A 23,444-nucleotide genomic window follows, 5' to 3' on the forward strand; every position below is an offset into this window, starting at 1 on the left:
CCCTACAAACATATGAATAACTTAGTGTTAATCTTGAATAACATGCTAATTATCTTATTCAAGTAGAGAAAATAGGGTTTGGGGTTTATAGGGGGCTAGACAGCGTTGCATGCGTGCAACATGGCATGCGGTTAGCCATGCAGCATGCGCTCTGCTAGGTGCCTGCCTCAACGAGAGTGTGCAGCTTGTGATGGAGCGCGCGCACGCTGCATCATTCGCCAGATGATGGCATATGCGATGGGCGCCTGCCCTATGCGACCAGTTGACCTTCCTTCTTTCCAACGTGAATTCCTTACTCCTCACATCTCCAAATAAAATGGCAGCTTAGGATCACCTCTCAACACTTCTACACTGGTTTTGCTTGATTTGCACGAGTGATTTGTGAGCGCTAAGGTCCCTCAGACGCCATATTTATAGAAGTCCTAAAACAATAAGTGCCTAACACCACTACAACCTTGCATGACCAGTTGCCTTTAGCATAAGAAATAAAATGGTAAATTTGCATAGGGTACTTTGTTTAGGGAAGGAAAATGAATAACATAAAAGAAGGGGGGTAGAGTGTTCAACACTTGGCCATTATTGGTCGAGTTTTGAACAATCGACAAAGGCAGGTCGAGTTTCCAACACTCGACATACATCAATTAAAATTTAAAAAAAAAATCGTAGAAGTCAAATATCCAAGACTACCATATTTCTCTAATTATTTTAAATTATAATATTTCACTAATTATTTCTAAAACTTATAATATTCCTCCAATTTTTCCATTTTGAGATATATGCATGTGCAAGGCACATTGCTCATATGGATCTAAGATGCATGTGTACGAGCAAATTTTGGATGCTCTTCCTAATTTGTTTTCATCATGTAATTTTACTTTTATTTTAATTAACTTTATGAACAGAAGTATGTTTATAGTCTTCTTTATGTCGGTTGTAGTTTGAAATCAATTATATTGGAACAAAATTAAATCTATTAGTTTTGCATTAAAATCTTAAGTATTTTTAATTAACTTTATGAACAGAAGTATATTTATAGTCTTCTTTTATGTTGGTTGTAGTTCGAAATCAATTATATTGGAACAAAATCAAATCTATTAGTTTTGCATTAAAATCTTAAGTATTAACAGGTTACAACGAGAAGGGAAAAAAAAAAGGAGTTCTACGATAAATTAGAAATAAATTGAATAAATTATTCTAAAAAACCATATCCCATGTTATATAGGGTATATTTGAATTAACATTTCAAGTATTTAATTTTGAAAATAAATCGTTTTGAAAACAATGAAAGTGTTTGATAGCCATTCAAAATAGATTTTGAAATATTTTAAAGTATATTTTAAACCGCTTTTATCAAAAGAATTTTAATAAAAATGATTTTCTTGAAAGATATTTTTTCTCTAATCAATTTAATCAAATCTATAGTCATCAATCGAATTTGAGAAGATAGGGATTTTTGGACCTTCGGAGTTGGCGTCAACAGAGGTGGCATCGGCCAATGCGAAATAACTATGGTTAGGCGTTGGTAGATCCTACCTCTCCGAATGCTAGCTTCTTGGCGCGTAAGTGGAGAAAGCTAGCTTTTCCAATGTTTCCACATTTTGGTATTGGGAGTGCTTCTCCATACACGATAGGAATGTTCATGGTTGGGTTGGGTTAAAGGATTTTTTAGACCCAATTCAATTATTTTGATTGTTAATTTCTTCGATCCAAATAATCCTTATTAAAAAATGAACCCAACCCAACCTAATCATGAAATATTCGGGTTGGGTTGGTTCGGATTAATTGGATTAATTTATTTAAATTTATGTTCTAAAAAGAAGTAAGAAGTTAATACAAAAAAATTTGATTTAATTATTTTCATATATTGAATTAAGATTAAAATATAATTTTAATTTATATAATGTTTTTTTTACCAACGTGCTAAAAAACTATTTTTAGGAGTTATTGGAGAATAAATTATCCAAAAAAATAAAATTTAAATAAATATATGTATGTATAATTGTATCATAAGTTATATATATTAAAGTTAACAATAAGTTCGGATTGATTTGAGCTGGTTTGAGTTATTTTAGGTGAACCTATGAACCAACCCAACCCATAAAATTTTTATTTATTTGAACCCAACTCAACCCAAACCACATGGGTTGGGTTGGATTGATTGGTTTTTTTCAAGTCATCAGGTTTTTTGAACACCCCTACTACACGGCTCTCTTGAGGCCTTTACTGACGACAAAAATGGTATTGAAAATAGCTCTTTTTTTATATTTTTTGTGCTTTTTCTGATGCTTTTTTCGTCAGAGTAGTCCAATTTTATTGTAGTTGCATTTTGAAATCTAAAGACGACTAAATTGAAATCAAATTCAAAATTTAAGATTCAACCGTGTAACATTTTGAAACTTGAAATAAAAGGGAAACTAAATGCAAAACCTAAAAAACCAAAAATGTATTGTTAGTGATATAATATTAAAGTTGTCTTCACCCATTAGCTTAGGGTAGGTTTAAGATTGATTTCAAGATGGTCAAAATCACTTTTTCTCCGGCCAAAATCACTTTTTCTCCGGCCAAAATCACTTTTTCTTAAAATGATGGTGTTTGGTAGGTGCTAAAATTGATTTTGGAGGAATTAGTTGATAAGCTGTGTTTGTGGGTTGGGTTGAGTTGAGTTGCATTGGAAGATTTTTTAGACCTGACTCAATTAATTAGATTGTAAATTTCTTTGACCTAAACAACCCTCATAAAAAAATAAACTCAACTCAACATAACCATGAAACATTTAGGTTGGGTTGGGTTGGTTCGAGTTACTCGGGTTATTTATTTTAATTCTTGTTCTAAAAGGAAGTAAAATGTTAATATGTAAAATTTGATTTATTGAATTAAGATTAATAACTCAATTTCAATTTATATAATGTAAAATCTCTTTCTAAAATGCTAAAAAAAATTATTTTTAGGAGTAGTTGGAGAATAAATTATCAAAAAACTAATCTATAAATAAAACAAAAATGAATATATGTATATCTAATTGTATCATAAGTAAAAAGATATAAATTTTAAAGTTCATAATAAGTTTAGATTGTTTGGATTACTTTAGGCGAATCCATGAATCAACCGTAAAATTTTCATTTATTTTGAACTCAACCCAACCCAATGGAGTTAATAACTCAACCCAACCCGCACGGGTTTGATTGGGTTGATCTATTTTTTTGAGGGGCTTTTTTAACACCCCTAGTTGATAGGTGCTTTTTATTAAGTGATTGACAAGGAATCCATCCCAAAAGAGTTATCTAATTCAGTTTTTGTTAAAATATTATTGGTTAGCTATTTGTGAAATCATTTTTTTAATTTTAAATATTGAAATAAAAAATGACATGCATTGTGAAATTATTAATAAAACAAATAATTATATATTTTTTGAATTTTATTTCAATATCTACTACAAACATTCATCTTATATCAACAATGCAAATACGAATTTAACAATAAAATAAGTAGAAATAGATATTTATCATAATTATTAAGTTAACTAATAATTTCTCAAATAGAAAATATAATTTTAAATAATTGTGTAATTCTAAATTCACTTTTAGAACCAAACACAATAATTTGGAATTAAATAATATGATTGTTTAAAAGAATTTTTACAAAATCAATTATACCTAAATTTATTTTTCTAAAATTATTGTTCAAGTTCTCACTTTTAAATGCAGAGTTGGGTCGATTGATAATTTAGGATAATATTAGAGATAATGATTCAAGAGATCATTAATATAATATTAAATTTATCTTCGCTGATTTTTGGATCCACTTCTTCAAATTAATAATAATAACAAAAATGAAACCAAAAGGTGATAATCCATTGAATTTGAGTTGGTAGGTGTCCTCGAAGCTTTATCCCCACGTGGATGGTCTCCGGCGAAAACAGCCGTCGTAATTCGACACTCTGCCGTTGCCACGTACTTTCAAAAATCCTTCCACCTCGTTCACGCATATAAAAAATTTCCTATTCTCTTCCAAATTTCTTCGATTATTTTTTTACTTTCCAAAGCACTACCGTTTGACATTGACGATGGCAGAACCTTCTGAAACCGCAGAACCGAAGACGGTGGAAATCGCGGATAAGATTACTGAACCCCTTCCTTCTCTCCCGTCCTCCAATTCCGACGAAGTGGACGCCTCTCCGCCGTTGCCGACTGAGGAGGCGGCGGCGGAGGGATCTGAAATGCTGGGGAAAAAGCAATCTGTTCATCGTGTTCTTGGCGCCGGAAAACGTATTCATCTCTCTCTATTTCTTTCTCCCTTCCAAAATTTTGGTTTTTTGGGAAAAGATATCTTTTTGTCCCATTTTTTCTGAAATATCCTTTTAATCCTAAACTTTTGAATTTTATTTTAGTTCAGTCTTTTTAAGTTTTTGAAAATTACAAATTTACCCTTCATATACGAGTTTTGTTTCAATTTCGTGTACACTAATTCCAAACTTATTTTTTTACCTAAAGTTTTTGATGAATTTAAAATTTATTTGATAGTGATAAAAAATAGTGAAACTTAATCCATAATAATTTTTTAAAATTTTTTATCTAATTAATAGGCATCATAAATTTTTAAAAGTAATTTTGATAGTGATTAAAAATAATGGAAATTAGTTATAGTTCTGTTGATAACCCTAGTTCTTTTGATTTTTTAGAATAAATTAATTAATAGTCAATAACCCTAGAGACAGAAAATGTGGACATTCGGTTAAAATTGAGGTTAAAATGGGCCTTCAGTGAAAATAAACTGATTGACGTTAAAATGGGCATTCATTAAAAATTGAGGTTAAATGGGCATTTTATTTCAATTTATCGAACAAACTTTTCCTCAAAAGTATTGTTTCATCGAGATAAAATTTAACCTGGATGTCGTTTTCTTGTTCTCAAATGGTCTTTCTTCATTTCTTTGAGGTTTATGCTCTACACCAAATGCCCGATTTGGATTTGCACATATAGCACAAATGTCTCGAAAGCATGTCTTTTTGTTACGACGTTCTTTTTCTCTCTTTAAATTCACAATATTTTTCAATCTTCCGTATGGTAACATTTGAATTCGTTGTCAAATTCAAAAGCTCATAAGCTTAAATTGAGCCTTGAAGTGAGATGGTCAAAAAAGCGCTGCTTAAGCTTTTTGAACCAACAAATATTTGAGGCGCCATTTGGTAATGATGAAGTCGTGCATATTAACATCGGCATTGTTATGATTTTGTCTTGGGCAGCTGCGGACGTGTTGTTATGGCGGGACAAGAAAGCCTCGGTTGCAGTTCTTGGCGGAGCAACGATAATTTGGGCGTTTTTCGAAGTGCTTGAATATCATTTGCTTCCTATTTTATGTTATGCCTTGATATTGGTTGTTGCTCTCTTGTTCCTTTGGTCCAATGCCCATTTTTTTATCTACAAGTAAGTTTCACTACCTCAAATCTCTCTACAAACCTCCCATTAATTAAAGTGTGGGATGGGGGAATCGAATCTCAAACCTCGAGGCTAAGCACTATGCCATTGAGCTACACTCTTGTTGGCCAAACCTCCAATTTTTATTCCCAAGTCCACTTACTATATTTATAGTTCTTTTTTGTAAAATTTTATTTTTAAAAGATATTAGAAGATGATCTATATTCAATTTTATATATTTTTATGAAGAGGGAAAGAAATAAAGAATTTACTCGATTAGACCTAAAAACTTCAAAATAACTCTACCTCAAAACTAGAATGAGTTTGGTCTAATAGGTTCTCCAAATTCTCAATATTAGACAAATGTTCCATAAGTTCTAGACTTATTGGACATTTCTTGAAATTTTATGAATGAACTAGTTGATCTTGTACATTGTAACTTGGTGGTGATTCAGTGAAAAAATTGGTGAAAATTGTATCTACCCGACTTCAGGTATAATTTTAGAAGCCTTATACAACATTAAATTCATGGCAGCTTAGTGATCTATTATCATGAGCTAAATTTTATGCTTGAACCTCTTATAAAAAACTTTGATGCATGAACAGGAGCCCACCTCATCTTCCTGAAGTTCGTATTAAGGAGGAGCCGTTGCTGCATGTAGTTTCTGCAGCAAGGATTGAGATCAATAGGGCCATTGCGATGTTGCGCGATATTGCATCCGGGAGAGATGTGAAGAAGTTTTTTGCTGTAAGTGCTGCTTAAAAAACTGCCCAATGCACCTGGCTTTCAATACTACAAACTTTTTGAGTTATGCCTACTTACGTTGATGTATGGTCTTGTTTTGTTATTTCTTGATCTAACAAATGAAGCATCATACTTCTAAATTTGTTTTAATATTCATTACAACTTCTGTTGGTACTAATAATAAAGTCACAGAAATCAAACATAATCTAACTCTTAAATTAACTATCTAGGGGATCATATTTATTTATAAGATTAAAAATGGCTGCAATATGCCAAACTTGTGATTTTTCTTTTATGGTTCTATGTTTGTGGGATTTGAATTTATTTGGCTTTTGGCTGCATCCTAGTCTGAATCTATCTTTGTGATTTGACAGGTAGTTCACTCTGTTGTCGAACTTGTCAAAGTCTTTCATTTCTTTTTTTTTTTTTAAAATATTTTTGAGGTTTTCTGCTTTAAAGTTCATTGGATTTTTAGCTGAATGACTTTTTTACAATGTCAGGTGGTAGTTGGCTTGTGGGTGTTATCAGTTGTGGGAAATTGGTGCAATTTTTTGACCTTGTTTTATATAGGTAATACTTTCACCACTCACCCTCCTCCAAAACTCCCTTACCATTTCAACATTCCTAAATAGTTTCTTCTTCTTTCAGTTGTCGTATTGCTGCACATGGTACCGGTCTTTTACGAGAAGTACAAGGGTAAAATAGACTCATTTGCTGAAAAGATCGTGGCCGAGAGTAAAAAGAAGTGTGCGATTTTTAACGAGAAAGTTGCAAGTAAATTTTCCAAAGGACAGTTAAGAGACAAGAAGGATTGAAAGAAAGGGAGGAAAAGGTAGATTCTCATATAATTCTGTCAAGTGAAAGAAAGTTGCCTCTTTTTGCTTGCTGATTTGTGTAAATGTTTTGATTTGAAGTTCAAACCAGCTTTATATGTGGTTGTACATAGCAAACTCTTAGTCGAAGGTTTTTTCTTTTCTTTTTTTTTTTTCTTTTTTTTTTTTTTTTTGGAAATTTCATTTGGTACATGGATTTTTACAGTGTTATGAATAATGTGGTTGTTTGTGTTGATCATTATGATGGATGATGAAGACTTGTATGTGACGAAAGGTACCATCCAATGATGTTTGTGTCTATTTGATTTGCGAAAGTTTTCAAAACTTACATATTTAGTTTAATTTGTCCAACAATGAGGGGTAGTTTTATTATTTGTTAGATTGTGTGCCCTTTAATTATTTTTTTAGTCTTTCGATTAGGGGTGTTCGAACAATATGAATTATCCAATTAACATTTATCCAATTGGATTAGTTTTGTTTTTATGATATTTGTTTTTATTTAAAGTTTCTAATAAATATCTTAGATATTTGATATTTAACATTTAAATTTTATAAGGGTTGGATATTTAGATTCTTTGGATTGACAATCCAATCAATTTGAATTTTTGTTAAAAAACACCCTTAATTTAATTCAATCAACTCATTTTTAATTAGTACTAGTCCCAATAATTTCTTTTTTCCTCCCCTAGTCCCAATAATTTCTTTTTGCCTCTCCTAGTTTCTTTTTTTTTCTTCTCTGTTTTCCTCTGTTCTTCTCTAGCAATACTTGCTGTTGTCATCACCACTCCAAAACTCACCCCTGTACACAGCCGCAAGGTAGCCGAAATCAAAACTCAAATATATATATATATATATATATATATAANATTAAGTATTTTCGGTTGAGGTAATCACCTGATGATATCTTAAACTCTTTAACCATTCAACGGACTAAACAACATAAAATGTATATAACAAAAGGATTATACCAATTCAAAACCTTATAAATTTTATCCGTTGATTAACCTTTGAAGTTCTGTAAGTTCCTTTGAAGTAAATAATATTTTTTTCATGAAAATGCTTACGTATTTTAGTGCCCACAAAGGTACCTAAGATGGCATTGAAAATTGAATGAAGCGCAAGTGATAAAGGTTACTTATAGATGGAAAAAACTCAGATGGGTTCACGAAATATAGCAAAATCAACTCAATTTGGGTAGGTGGGGTTTGAAGAAATGTCATTAATGGCAGTGAAAGTGGAGATTTGGGGGCGATTGGGGGATTTTGATTGGATAGTTGGGAAGAAACTTGGAATAAAAAAGAGAGAGAAATAAGAGAGGATGAAAAAGATGAGAAGAAAGAGGGTGGGAGTCGATGAAGAGAAAGGGAGGAGAAAGGAAAGAACAAAAAAACTAAAAAGCAATTTAAAAAGAGTATGTAATCTAAAAAATACTATAAAGTTCAGAATGTTCTCCACTTCATTTAGAATTTATCATCTCAACATGCTAACATCAAATTTTTGTTGAATTTGTCATCTCATGCTAACATCAAATTTTTGTTAGTCAATTAACGATTAAATTAATTTATAGATCATTTAGAACTATTTTCTAATCTAAGGATTTAAAATGTAGCTTCTGAAACTTTAGAGATCCCAATTTGATTTTATCTTCCAAAAAAAAGTGCACTTGAACTTCCAAGCATAGTCGACTAGAATTTCGTACGCAACTTTATTTTACCAAACTTGCCTTTCAGAAGATCAAGTTGGAAGTAACTAACTATACTTCATGAGTTTTGGACGTACATGTTTTTCTTGGCCCATTGACCCAAAAAAATGTGTCAATGTCGATCCAAAAATGGAACTCAGCATAGTCAACCAGAATTTCATATAAAATTTTCCAGGGAACTGCCAACTCCGAAAAATGGAACTCAGGATTTACGTCGAGGGATGCTTATGAAACTTGCAATTAGCATAAGAACTGTGCTCTAGAATCTTCTGATTTTGTAGATGATGCAGCAATAATATGAACCAAGACGTCCCATTTATTTGATTCTTTACACAACAAATCAAATTTTAAGATGTCAAAAACATGAAGCTGTGAAACTTATAGCTCGTCAAACAATTACACCAGGTTGACCGAACACTAACCACTCCAGTAAAAGAATTAATTGAACATTACAGGGCTTTATCGTCATTAACAAACAATAATCTGTAGTTTTCTATTAATTACAAAACGATGAAGAAAATCTCAGTATTTTGGAAGCGGTCTTGAACTATAAATGTTCTCAGATGATGATGATGTGAGAGGAACTGTTGAGAACTCAGAATCAGAGTGGTGTCTTGAAAGACGGAAATCACTACCAAAGGGAAGGTGAGTCGATTGAAGATGGGAAGGAAAACCTGTTCTTGAGGAATCAGATGGTGAATCAATTGTTTTCGTTCTGGGATCAAGTAACTGCGAACCAGGACTGGCAACATTTGAACTGCTAAGTTGCGATTCTTCCCGAAGCTTGAGGCTTTCCTCGGCTTCTCTCTTCTCTCTTTCTTCATTCTCCTTGAGAAGAAAGTCAACCCATAAATCTGCAAATGACTGAAAGGAAAATCGAAGCTTAGAACACAGACTTACTTTTTTAACAAAGATAAAATGGTACCACTTAGTAGAGATCCCATAACCATATAAATAAAAGGTTCAAATTCTAGTATGATAGGTTCATTCTGTTTCAAGATGATAATAGTCTTGAAAATACTCGAAAAATAATAATAATAATAATAAAATGGGATCAGGAATTGATGATAGAATGATAATATGAACCAAAATATGTTACGGTGACAAATATGTTTTTGAACTTCAAAACTACAATAAATTTGAAAACTCAGGGGCCAAAATAAGATTTCCCAAAAGTAATGAGGAAAGAAACAAACCCTACCCAAAATCCCAATTTTACCCAAAAGTTTCAAATATATTTGTCTTGTTAGGAGTGACACACCTGATTATCAGAGGCCATATTAGCTGGGCTCTCCGCTGTGCTTCCTCCCAAAATCCCACCCACCAGGCGTCCGGGAAAGCCCAGAACTCCACGTACAACACCCTTGCTTGGACCTTGTTTAGCAGCTCCTATCCTCAGCTTGTCATCTTCAGAAAATCCGAGCATACGAACCATAAGATCCAAAACCTGCATAAGCAATGCACAAGAACTAATTGGATGAAAATTTTAAGGGGGGGAAAAGATCAGGTATGCAAGTGCAAAGCTACATAGGGTACTTCCTAGTCTCAGTGTGCATTTTGTTATGGCGTTTGGAAGAATAAATACCCCAAAAAGGAAAAGTTCTTTTCATGGAAAACCTTTCCTAAGGCTGAAGATGATTATAAAGCTGCGTCTTCTACATAGTGCGTCTCTCAGAGCAACAGGGCTACTGAGGATGATTCACCACTTGATGTGGTGGAAGTTCTTAATAGCTTTAGTTAAATGGAGCTGTACCTAGATCCACTACGGAAGCAGCGGAAGCAGCCAACTTTTTCTGCTTCAATCCCCGTTAATGAAAAAAATGCTAGGACTGTACAACACTTTTTGGGCCACCGCCATAGTAACTACCAACGAAACCGTAAAACTATGCTCTTCCCTTAATTAATCAAACCTTTAAAAGGAAATTTTTAGCATTACTAATTAGAGGGTAAAAAAAGAAGGATGAGTAATTTTATAAGAATAAAAGGACAAAATAGTCTTCGATAACCATTTGGTTTTGGTTTTTAAAACTTAAACCTAATAACCACTACTTCCATGATTTCTTTGTTTTGTTATACACTCTTATCCAAGCCAAAGTTCTATAAAAACTAAAAATAAATAGTTTTCTTTTATATAAAAAAAATGACCGAATTCAAATCTTACCTTTAATAACTCGTTCATGTATTTGATTTGCCAAAAGTTTACAGTACTTAAAAGTTAAATTATTTCATAAAAAGGTATTAATACAAATTATTTGGAATGATGGTCCCGACCATTTAATTTACAAATCAAGGGAATTAATTACATTAAAAGCTCCATTCTTTGCAAAACTGTACCAAAACAATGATTTCAATTACGATTTTGATTTTAGTCAAACCATGATCCATTCAAATATCATCCCAACCAACGGAGTTGCCTACTCTAAAAGAACATACTGGTATAATGTTCGCATGTCTCCAGACATAGTCGATGCAGGGGACAACACAAAGCTTATATAATAAATATGTTGATCAAAAAAAAAAAATACCTCTTTGCTATGGTTTCTCTGGAAGTACGTCACCAGTAATTTGATCACAATACGCCTGCCAAAACCTCCCAACAATCATCAGTATTACAACTCCACATGGTCAAATTGCACAGAAACAACACAATTGAAGGTGTTGCTTCAATACCAGAATCAGATGTGGGGAAAAGGGGGTTCATTAAGTACGTAACTCTTCAAAAGAGTAGATACAATGGGATGGCCAGTTTCAATTTGAAGAGACAATAAAGGCTAGTCAACCTAACAATGGCCGGTAGCTTGTCTTTGTGGAACTTAACAACAGATCTCTCCTTCGCAATTTGAAAAGGCAAGTACCCTGTGGATACCTCGTCTTCATGGTCTTGATGCAGCTGATATATTAGTACCTATATGATATGCCTTAAAACCATCTTGGTGTTTTCTTTTCAAAGGATTGCATCATTAACTACTAGTGTTCCTTTAACAAGACCACTCTCTTTGATACAAATCTTCAGCGGCAAAGTTTCAGCTGTGATTGGACACCTCCTAATTGCTCCACAGATGGTAATTTGCAAAAATTGTTGTGTACTTCATTTTGAGTAAAAAGCAAAATTTTTGTGGACTATAGCTCTCTTTTCTTTTCTTGAAAAGGAAACACGACTTTTCATTGAATTAATGAAAAGAAACTAATTCTCAAATCACAAAGGACCAGAGCTATCATTTCAACTCTTTGGAGCATTTAGTTAAAAAGATGCAACAAATTTTTCAACAAGGCTAACATTTGAAACAGGGATGCAAAGGTATATTGGAACAATGGTTAAGGCTAGAGTAACTTTACACAGATCACATATCAATGAAAAATTGTCTTTTTAAAAAAATAAAATAAAACAAAAACAAAAGGTATCCAAAAGTAGACTATTCGAGTGCAATGTCATTGGCTGAGAGAGATGAGTAGGGGTGTAAATTCCCAATAACAAATATATATGAAGATTTACCTGTCAACTAGGAAATCTGAATCCACCGACATCCTATTCAGCCTTGTCATACTCTGATCAAGAGCACGGCGCAGCTTTGAATTATCTTCTTCAAGTTTATTGACTCTGCTTTTCCATTCTCCCAATGCTCTTTCAGAAATTGAAAGCTTTGAAAAAAATTCTTCCTTCTCCTTCTTTAACGCATCTTCTCTTTTGTTAGCATCCTGAGTAATGAAACAGAGTATCAAGTAAAAATGAGAAAAATGAAGGAGAAAAGTGACAAACATTGGACAATTAGTGGTCAAATATCATCAAATTTCATTGGACCTACGGAAACAATGTGAATCCTTAATTCAAAAAAGTAAGCTTCTAAAAATCAGATGTGAGATGATCACTCTGAAAGTCTAGACACTCAAAAGAGTACGAAAATGATAGGTCTGACAAGTGAGAACTGACCAAATCTGTAAAGTTATCTATTATACACTTTCTGTATATTAACATTTTATTAGTTTATATTAGGATTAAAAATTCAGATTAAAAAGATAAAAATAAAAAATAAAAATTCTGGCGAGGAATCTGCAAGGCCACAAATAATATACACTTATAAAAGAAGGGGTAAAAAGGGAAATGTCACAACAACCAATGAGGACCAAGGAAAGAATGTGGGAGAAAAGATGGAGGGGACCACGAGTTTGTTACAAAAAGGCAGGGGGTCGTACTTAAGGAGGCAGGAAAAGGAATTTGCTAAAAGTGAGGAGGCTTTTAGGTAGGAGAGAAGTGTTCAACTCTCTCTAAGGTGCTGGGGTAATTTCCTTGTTTGTATTTTCTTCTTTCGGGGAAGCAGGGGAGGTCCTTTTGGGGGAGAGATTTGCTCTATTTTGGGGAAGGGTTTGAGAGGCTGTCGAATGCTTGTAAGGAAGGGTTATCGTAGAAGAAATCATGCATAAATAAAAACAAGGAATAGCAGTGCCTTATCGATCCACCTTCTTGTCTCTGTTTTTCTTTTGCTTTGTTCTGTTTGTTTGTTCTGTTATTCAACTTGCAGGAAGGAAGACCTTACAAGTGGTATCAGAGCCTGCTTCATCCTGGGGCGTACACGAGCGATGGTTCAGAAACAAGTAGAAGAAAGGCTTGAAAAAAATGAGAAGGAAGTATCGGAGATGAAAGAGATGCTGCTGAGTTTATGCAAGAACATCGAGAAGTTGACAGAGGAGATGAGAGAAAGCAATGCGGCTCGAAAAGCTGAGGAATCGAGCGCTTCTGATGGGAGGAGGATGAAAATGAAAGGGAAAGCTAACGAATCAGAGTCGACCCCCAGCAATGGAGGAGGGGGATCCGATAAAAGCAAGTACAAGAGGCTGGAAATACCCGTGAAGAAATTTGTCACATATTCAGCACCCCTACCCGACCTGTCCGAAGAAGTTCTCAGAGATGCATTTGTAAATGGGCTGGAACCAACCTTGAGGGCAGAAGTGATCAACAGAAAACCAACCACTCTGGAGGAATGTATGTATGAAGCCCAACTAGTGAGTGACCGCAATGTAGCCCTGAAGATAACATTAGCAGACCTGGGAGTTGTTGGGCCTTGCAAGAAGGAAGCCCAAGGCAAAGAAAATTTGACTCTGAAGAGCGGGAAGAGCGTGGAGACACAAGGGACTAAAAGGATTACCCTACCAGTTAAGAGCAACTTTGTGAAGAAGGAGCCATCCATGAAAAGGCTGTCGGACAGTGAGTTTCGCGAACGGCTGGACAAGGGACTGTGTTTTCGTTGTAATGAGAAATACAGCCCAGGCCATCGGTGCAAGCTGAAAGAGAACTGGGAACTGATGTTATTCATCACCAATGATAACGAAGAACTCAATCTGGAACAGGAGGAAAAAGGGGAGCCGCCGAAAGAAGAAGAAACAGAGGAAACGGCCGAAATTGCTTTGAGATCGATATATGGCCTATCAGCCAGGGGGACGATGAAGCTGAGAGGGAAAATGAAGGGGGAGGAGGTAGTAGTGCTGATCGACTGCGGAGCCACACACAACTTTGTGCATAAAAGGTTAGTAAACGAACTGAAAATACCAATGAATAAGAACTTTTCTGTAGTCATTGGAAATGGGGATGCTATAAGAGGAGGAGGGATCTGCAAGGCGATTGACCTTAAACTACCCAACCTCAGTGTGAAGGCCGATTTTCTTACGATTGATTTAGGACAGATAGACGTGGTTCTAGGGATGCCTTGGTTATGTACAACGGGATTCATGGGAGTACATTGGTCATCCTTAACTATGTCATTTATGGCAGGGAATTCTCAAGTCATTTTGAAGGGTGATCCTTCCCTAACCAAGGCAAAGGTTTCCCTCAAGACTCTCACAACGTCATGGGAAGAGGATGACCAGGGCTTCTTGGTAGAGTTTCAAAATTATGAGTATGACAGTGAAGAAAAGAATGAAGGGAAAGAGGAACTCGAAGAGGCAGAAGAACTTCCACTAATGATCAGAGCTCTAATTGAAGAAAATAAGGACATATTTGAGGAGATAAGGGCTTTACCACCTAAAAGGGTTGTAGACCATCGCATTTTGACGAGCACGGATAAAAAATCAATCAATGTAAGACCATATAAGTACGGCCACTGGCAGAAGGAAGAAATTGAGAAGTTGGTGGAGGAAATGCTGAAAGCAGGGATCATTCGGCCAAGTCACAGCCCATATTCCAGCCCGGTCCTACTAGTGAAGAAAAAAGATGGAGGATGGAGGTTTTGTGTGGATTATAGGAAATTAAATCAAGCAACAGTGGCTGACAAGTTCCCTATACCGGTCATTGAAGAGCTGTTGGATGAATTACATGGGTCAGCAGTCTACTCTAAGTTAGATTTGAGGTCAGGGTACCACCAAATCAGGATGAATGAGAAGGATATTGAGAATACAGCTTTCAGAACGCATGAAGGCCACTATGAATTTCTTGTCATGCCGTTTGGACTCACAAATGCACCAGCCACCTTTCAATCATTGATGAACCAAGTTTTTCGTCATTTCCTACGTAAATTTGTACTTGTTTTCTTTGATGACATATTGGTGTACAGCCCTGACTTATCAACACATGAAACACACTTGGGAGTGGTTTTCAATGTGCTTCGTGATCACAAGTTGTATGCAAATAAAAAAAAATGCACCTTTTGTCAGGCGCGAATACAATATTTGGGCGATTGGATATCAGCTAATGGAGTAGAAGTTGATGATGGGAAGGTTAGAGTTATGAAGGAGTGGCCACAACCTCAGAATGTGTCTGAGTTAAGAGGATTTTTGAGACTCACGGGTTACTATCGACGCTTTGTGCAAGGGTATGGGAATATAGCAGCCCCTCTTACCCAACTTCTCCAGAAAAATGCATTTAAATGGAGTGAAGAAGCCAATCAGGCCTTCATGAATCTGAAGCAAGCCATGGTCACAGCCCCCGTCCTAGCTCTCCCAGACTTCTCAAAAGGATTTGTGATTGAAACAGATGCATCAGGAACCGGCTTAAGGGTTGTTCTTTCCCAAGACTCGAAACCTATAGCTTACTTCAGTCATAAATTATCAGCAAGGGCCCAAGGGAAGTCGATTTATGAAAAAGAACTAATGGCAGTAGTGCTAGCAGTAGAAAAATGGAGACACTATCTCTTGGGAAGCAAGTTCACAGTGATTTCAGACCAGAAAGCTTTGAAATTCTTGATAGAACAGCGAGAAGTACAACCCCAGTTTCAACGGTGGTTAACCAAACTGCTTGGTTATGATTTTGAGATCCTATACCAACCGGGGTTACAAAACAAAGTTGCAGATGCCTTGTCAAAAGTGAGAGAACAAGGGGAATTGAGTACACTATCAGCACCTACTATTATAGATATGGAAGTTGTTTTGAAAGAAGTAGAGGAAGATGAGGATTTACAGAAAATCATCACCATTTTGAAGGAAGATCCAGAAGGAATGCCAAGATATAAATGGCAACATGACCGCTTAACTTACAAAGACAGGTTAGTATTATCAAAAACATCTAATTTAATCCCTTCACTGCTGCATACATTCCATGATTCGGTGTTAGGGGGACACTCGGGGTTCTTGAGAACGTACAAAAGAATGAGTGAAGAGCTATACTAGCAGGGAATGAAGACTGATGTAAAGAAATATGTGGAGGGATGCGAAATATGCCAAAGGAACAAGTTTGAGACCCTCACACCAGCAGGCTTACTTCAACCCCTCCCGATTCCATACATGATTTTGGAAGATTGGAGCATGGACTTTGTGGAAGGGTTACCAAAAGCTGAAGGATATGATGCTATAATGGTGGTGGTAGACCGATTGAGTAAGTATGCTCACTTCACCCCTCTCAAACACCCTTTTTCAGCAAAGCAAGTAGCAGAGATATTCATTCAGGAAGTAGTAAGACACTATGGAGTGCCCGTGTCCATTTTGACCGATCAAGATAAAATCTTCGTGAGCAATTTTTGGAAGAAGATGTTCCCAACGATGGGAACAAAACTTAAAAGAAGTACATCATTCCATCCACAAACTGACGGACAAACGGAGAGGGTGAATCGATATTTGGAGACTTACTTGCATTGTTTTTGTAATGAACAACCGAAGAAATGGAACAAATGGATAGCTTGAGCCGAATTATGGTACAACACAACCTTTCATATCTCCATCAAAACCACCCCCTTCCAGGCCGTTGATGGGAGACCACCACCACCCCTAATCAGTTATGGGGACAGGAAGACATTCAATAACACCATGGAACAACAGTTACAAGAGAGGGACTTAGCAATCAATGCCTTGAAAGAAAATTTGGCCATAGCCCAGAATAGAATGTAAAAGCAAGCCGACAAACATAGGAGAGAATTGAAATTCGAGGTGGGAGAAAAAGTATACTTGAAGCTGAGACCTTACCGACAGAAGACATTGGCTAAAAGAAGAAGTAAAAAGCTAGCACCGAGGTTCTATGGCCCTTATAAAATAATTGATCGAGTGGGAGAGGTAGCCTACGGGTTAAGCTTGCCACCAGAAGCTGAAATACATAATGTATTCCATATTTCTCAACTCAAGAAGAAGCTCGGACAAGGCCAACAGATCCAACAACACCCTCCTATGTTGACTGGAGAGTTTGAGCTGCAAACTGCACCTGAGACTGTTCTGTGGATACGATGGAATGGAGACATGGCAACACACGAGTGGCTGGTCAAATGGAAGGGGATGTCCGAGAATGAAGCGACCTGGGAAGATGTGCGTGTATTGAATCAGCAATTCCCTCATTTCAACCTTGAGGACAAGGTTCATTTTGAGAAGGGGGGTATTGTAAGGTCACAAATAATATACACTTATAAAAGAAGGGGTAAAAAGGGAAATGTCACAACCACCAATGAGGACCAAGGAAAGAATGTGGGAGAAAAGATGGAGGGGACCATGAGTTTGTTACAAAAAGGCAGAGGTCGTACTAAAGGAGGCAGGAAAAGGAATTTGCTAAAAGTGAGGAGCCTTTTAGGTAGGAGAGAAGTGCCCAGCTCTTTCTAAGGTGCTGGGGTAATTTCCTTGTTTGTATTTTCTTCTTTCGGGGAAGTAGGGGAGGTCCTTTTGGAGGAGATATTTGCTCTATTTTGGGGAAGGGATTGAGAGGCTGTCGAATGCTTGTAAGGAAGGGTTATCGTAGAAGAAATCGTGCATAAATAAAAGCAAGGAATAGCAGTGCCTTGTCGATCCACCTTCTTCTTGTCTCTATTTTTCTTTTGCTTTGTTCTGTTTGTTTGTTCTGTTATTCAACTTGCAGGAAAGACCTTACAGAATCTGTTAGGTACTTGAGCACCTTAGAGAACCACATCCCAAAAGGAGGTGAGAGAGTCAAGCCACTTAAGTACCACAATGGTCATCCCATTCTAACTAATGTGGGACAAACATAGCCGATACTACCTTGGTTCCTAACAATGCCTCATCTCCAGAAAACCAACGTCCCTGCCGCTACTCCAACGGTACTTCACTCGGCCACACCGGTCAGAAGCTTCCACCGGTTCCACTCTAGAACATCAACAACTGGCTTTGATACCATTGTTAGGTACTTAAGCACCTTGAAGAACTACATCCCAAAAGCTAGATATTGAGGTGGGAGAGCCAAGCCACTTAAGTACCAAATTGGTCATCCTATTCTAACTAATGTGGAGCAATATCTAGCTTTTGGGATGTGGTTCTCCAAGGTGCTTAAGTACCTAACAATGGTATCAAAGCCACTTAAGTACCAAATTGGTCATCCCATTCCAACTAATGTGGGACAAAGTGATGTAAGAAGAATATGGGCTAATTGGATAATTAGGTAATATTCTAGGTTAATTCCCTTTTTACCCCCATTTGTAGTAAAACTCTATAAATAGGAACTTTCCCCTCTTGTATGACACATTATTTATTCTAATAAAAGATTTACAATCTTGATTCTTGGAGAGAATTCTCCTTGTATCTCCTTTAGGCTACATCAATTTGGTACCACAATGACCATCTGGGCCAAGATTGATTGTCGCTGGTGGAAGAAAACTCTTAGTAACGTTGATCACAAGAGGGAGCTTCGTGAGTTGTGCTCATTGCCAAACAACACACATCTAGCTAGGGGGAGCCCTTGATATTCCAAGAAAGAAAGAAGAAACCAAAGATTTTTCAAGATTTTGCAAGAATGGACTATTACCGACCAAAAAGGCGTCCCAAAAAATATAACAATTGGTATGAGCAAGAAAATCAAATTTATTTCAAAAAAGAGTGCTAGAATTCTGACTCAAGTGATTCCAAAGAAGAATTTCAACATACTAATTTGGGCCATGCTCGATTTTCTCAAAGAACCCATCATTATTCACATTGGAAATTTGATTCTAGTGATTCTGGTGATTCCGATGATGTATCAAGGGCAGTTTGGGACAGAATAAGAAGGCGACAATATCGGAAAACGGCCCAAAGGTCCAATCAAACCCATTTTTCAAGATATCAACGTAAAGATTGGGAGTTAGATGAATTAAAGAATCATCCATAATGGATTTTTATAGCCCAAGAAAAACGTTCAAGACTCAAAATTACTCTTTTGGTTATGAAACACTATCAAGAAAGGTTGATTCAAGAGAATCAAAGGATGGGTCCTATACCCATCATGAGATTAAAACATATTCAAGAATCCAACATATTGATTATTGGCAATAAAAAATCCAACATATGCTACTTAGATCCTGTAGCATCGAAGGAATAAAGAAAACAACAAAAGAAATCCAATGTTCATTGGAGAAAATGACTCAACATATTGATCAACTATCAATTCATTTTCAAGAGTTCAAGAACGGATTGATTTCATATACCGACGAAGAAACAAAAGAATCACGGTTGGAAAATTTTCAACTAGAAAATCTTGAAGATAAAATTGAAGAAAAACAAGAACGTGAAGATGTTGATTTGGAAATAGTTTCAAATGAAGAAGAAAAATCCAACGAAGAAGATGAAAAAGAAGTATCAAACACCGAGCAAAAATCAAACAAGAACAACGATACGCTGATTGCGATGGAAATGGATCACAAAACTGCCAAAGAACTTGAAACGAATGATAAAGAAGACATGATTCTTGAACGATTTTTCCTGGAAGGTGGTATTTTAGTGATTGGTCCTTTGAATACGGTTTTGAATGAGCTCGAAAGAAACATCTTTTTTGGGTTTATGACCGATGGAGAAGTTCATCTTTTGGTAGCAATATTAGATTTTTTGTCTCAAATTTATACCTTTGATCATAATATTTTTGTTCAAAATGTAAAAGGTTGGTTTGGCCATACTTCGTTGAGCAAGTTTATTTCATTCCTTGTCTGCTTAACTCGAGGGCGAGTTTGCTTTTTGGAGGGGTAGAATGATGTAAGAAGAATAGGGGTTAATTGGATAATTAGGTAATATTCTAGGTCAATTCCCTTTTTACCCCCATTTGTAGTAGAACTTTATCAATAGGAACTTTCCCCTCTTGTATGGCACACATTATTCATTCTAATAAAAGATTTACAATCTTGATTCTTGGAGAGAATTCTCCTTATATCTCCTTTAGGCTACATAATGATGTAAGAAAAATAGGGGTTAATTGGATAATTAAGTAATATTCTAGGTTAATACCCTTTTTACTCCCATTTGCAGTAAAACTCTATAAATAGGAACTTTCCCCTCTTGCATGACACACACTATTCATTCTAATAAAATATTTACAATCTTGATTCTTGGAGAGAATTCTCCTTTTATCTCCTTTGGGCTACATCACAAAGGTAGCCCATACTACCTTGGTTCTAACAGAATCCAATCCCTTATTCGGCAATGTTCTCTAAAACAGGACATGGGACTAGGATAGAGTTCTATTCTACAGAGAACAAGATTTTGTTTGATCCTTATAATGTTCACATAAACAGAAATAGAAAGACACGCCTCACTTGGAAAACTATGAGCTAAGGCATGTTATTGATAGAAGTATGTACAGTTGACAGTCAGGAACAGCATACTTTTAGCATTCGAGACAATTTAGCTTCTTCTTCTCTTTCCCGAGCCAAGTCACTCTCCAAGTGTTCCTAAAGTTCAAAGTAAGAATAAGATTGTAACACAATCAAACAATGGCACGCTTGGATACTCATTGCATATTACTGTAAATTATTACAAAATTTAAATTTCATTTTTCTTTACCTTGGCTTCAATTTCTGCATAGTACTGGCCAAGCGCAGTTTGAAGATTCAATAGTTCAATGTTCTTGGAATCTATAATACTCATATAGTTGGCAAGTTTTCTGTTAAGATCTTCAATAATTTCCTTAGATTTCTGGAGCTCATTGTTACCATACATCTCAGCCTCCTTCTGTGTTGCAATTGCCTGATTCAGTGCTTTCTCTAACTGCAATATCTGAACCCTTTGATATTCATTATTATGGCGAAGTTCTTCAATTATTCTGCTATCTTCATCCATCTTTTCTGATTCCTCAGATTCCTTGACAGAATTCCATAAATAAAAGACCACTCAGCTACAGCAGGTTCTAAAGAAAAACACTAGCTCACAGAAGATCCAAAAGTTTGCAAGAACACTTGCAACAAAAAGAATACAAGCAGAAACATTGCAGCGTCAATAATGATAATTAATCTGCAAACAGGAAACCTTTTCCAATAAATGCTGCTTGAGACGTGATAGTTCATGCACAGCTTTGTCTTTCTCTTGCTGCATTTCCTTCAAATCTTTCTTCAATTTTTGCAATGATAGGTCCATATCTTCTTTTCCGGGGGAAATTCCAGATGGACCTAATTTCTACTTTAAAAAAAAAAAAAATTAAAAAAAAAAAAAAGAAGTAAAAGAACATAATAAGAAGCCACCCTGAAAATTCTGACCAAAGAAAAAAGGAAATCAACCTGCAATACATTAACGCCATTATCAATGTATTTAACTAGTATATGCAAGCAATTTTAACACATTTAGTGCATCCAAGTAGACCATATCTGCAGCGACTTCATGAGAAATCAAACAATCTGAACAGCTGGTAAACAGAACAAACACCCTTCGAGATTGTATGTATCAGAATTACCTCACTAGAAGCACTTAGGTGCCTATTCCCCATTTCCAATGATTTTGATGGGGTTCCGACACTTGGTGACTCTTGGCTCTTTTCCAATGTATCTTCAAGTTCCTTTTTTTCCATCTGTACATGAGAAGCAGCCGATATTAGAGTATGAGAAGAAATTTTTATAAATAAAAAAACATCTCTCTCACTTATTCCAACCAAAAACTATAAATGATTTAGTGACCTCCAGAGTACTTTTTTCTTTCTCCAATTTTGTTATTAATCTCTTCAATCCCTCAACATCATCATCAGACTTCATGTTCTCTCTCCTATTCAACTCAACTTGCAATTGCTTCATTTCTAGTTTCTTCTCATTCAGTTCTCTTAGAATATTGCTCATCTCCAACGATGCCTGCTTAAGAAAAGGTATAATGTTAACATGCATAAAAAAGACAAGGGATACGGGATACAATGACAAACAAACATCCATATATAGACATATTCTTAAAAATGAATTGACCTCCAGTAAGGAGTTACCAGAAAGTAATATAACCAGTTCCGCAATAATCACACAGCCTTCTCCAATTCATCCTCTTAACCCTAGAATAGCCAGCAAGACACATCCTAGTTTGAATGGTGATAGGCCCTACGATAGGCCCTTGATTGCAAAAGTTATACATGACCATCAGCAAGACCATATCAATTCTGACAATGGCACCATGATTGGCATCAAGTTGAAACATTAATCTCCGTACGTCTGAAATTTTGGACATCAATGTTGATCTTTCTCTTATTGAGGCTATTGCTTGTCAGTTTGAATGTAAAGTTTGGGAATTGGCCAAGTTTGAAGTTGGGGCTTCCCCTCAACGGCTCCCCCAAATTTTTGGCTTTTTGGGCCTCAATGATTGAAAACATTGAGAGAAGATTTTCTTCTTGGAAATTTTTGGGATATTGTTCTGCCTCCTTTTATATGGTCTTTTACTTGTCCTAATTCCCTATCTGATGTTTTGGCTTCACTACTGATGGGTCATCCTTTTGGTGGTACTAAGAAGACAGTTTGGCTGGCTCTCGTGCGTGCTTTTTTCTGGAAACTATGGTGTGAAAGGAACAATAGTCTTTAACGACTCTTCTTCCCCTTTTAACCGTTTTATGGAATAGATCTTATCTACTACTTTTTCTTGGTGTAAAACAAAGCATCTTTTCAATCATGTCAGCTTATCTTTTTCAGTCAGTAATTGGCACTCTTGTAATCACCTTTTGGTGCTTGGGGTTTTTCCCTTTTTTTCATTTATCAATGAAGTATTACTTTTACCAAAAAAAAAAAAAGATTTTCTTCTTGGAGTTCCTCATTTATATCCAAAGGAGGGAGGCTCATGTTCCTTCGAGCCACCCTCTCCAATCATCCAATCAGTGTTTTAAAAGGCATCGTCAGGTGCGCGCTAGCACAAGGCGCATACCGAGGCGAGGCGCAATTCATAAGTCGTGCACTTTCCATGAAGCACACAAGCGCATGCCTAGGCACGAAGCATGGGCTTCTCATAACATTTTAAAAAAATGTGTACCCCCAAGACGCACTGCATTTTATAGTTTTTATTTTTTAAATAAAATAATAATAAACCTAGATGCTTCAATGTAAAGTAAAAGAAGTTGAATCGTTCTATATTCTCTTCACGTTGCATGACGGCATGGCATTAAAGCTCTGCCATCTTCAGTTTCACGTTCACTTCATTAAACC

The 23,444-nt window shown here is 35.9% G+C and overlaps 2 protein-coding genes across 2 annotated transcripts in view; one reads left to right on the forward strand and one right to left on the reverse strand.

The window, feature by feature from the left end:
* Positions 1-3,810: 3,810 nt before the first annotated feature.
* Positions 3,811-7,227, forward strand: LOC120092853 (reticulon-like protein B2). Its single transcript, XM_039051082.1, has 5 exons — positions 3,811-4,265; positions 5,243-5,423; positions 6,021-6,162; positions 6,660-6,729; positions 6,808-7,227. Exons 1-5 carry the CDS (start codon positions 4,064-4,066, stop codon positions 6,972-6,974), a joined length of 762 nt encoding a protein of 253 aa, XP_038907010.1. The 5' UTR covers positions 3,811-4,063; the 3' UTR covers positions 6,975-7,227.
* A 1,989-nt stretch (positions 7,228-9,216) lies between these two features.
* The window catches only part of LOC120067089 (golgin candidate 4), a 37,930-nt gene continuing 23,702 nt past the window's right edge, over positions 9,217-23,444 (reverse strand). Inside the window, exons 7-15 of the mRNA XM_039018486.1 lie at positions 21,954-22,121; positions 21,734-21,847; positions 21,313-21,459; positions 20,851-21,147; positions 20,673-20,738; positions 12,188-12,390; positions 11,220-11,274; positions 9,956-10,141; positions 9,217-9,558 (exon numbers count right to left, since the gene is read on the reverse strand). Of these exons, the coding sequence (XP_038874414.1) occupies positions 9,217-9,558; positions 9,956-10,141; positions 11,220-11,274; positions 12,188-12,390; positions 20,673-20,738; positions 20,851-21,147; positions 21,313-21,459; positions 21,734-21,847; positions 21,954-22,121 (1,578 nt within the window). The remainder of the gene's footprint in view (positions 9,559-9,955; positions 10,142-11,219; positions 11,275-12,187; positions 12,391-20,672; positions 20,739-20,850; positions 21,148-21,312; positions 21,460-21,733; positions 21,848-21,953; positions 22,122-23,444) is intronic.

This window comes from Benincasa hispida, chromosome 12, assembly GCF_009727055.1.
Source record: "Benincasa hispida cultivar B227 chromosome 12, ASM972705v1, whole genome shotgun sequence".
NCBI classification, from domain to species: Eukaryota; Viridiplantae; Streptophyta; class Magnoliopsida; order Cucurbitales; family Cucurbitaceae; genus Benincasa; species Benincasa hispida.

Bases quoted from the DNA above. Each gene is read 5' to 3' on its own strand.
- LOC120092853 (XM_039051082.1), top strand. From the start codon at position 4,064: ATGGCAGAACCTTCTGAAACCGCAGAACCGAAGACGGTGGAAATCGCG. The intron at 5,424-6,020 runs GTAAGTTTCACT...ATGCATGAACAG, and splicing joins GCCCATTTTTTTATCTACAA to GAGCCCACCTCATCTTCCTG. The intron at 6,730-6,807 runs GTAATACTTTCA...TTCTTCTTTCAG, and splicing joins TTTGACCTTGTTTTATATAG to TTGTCGTATTGCTGCACATG.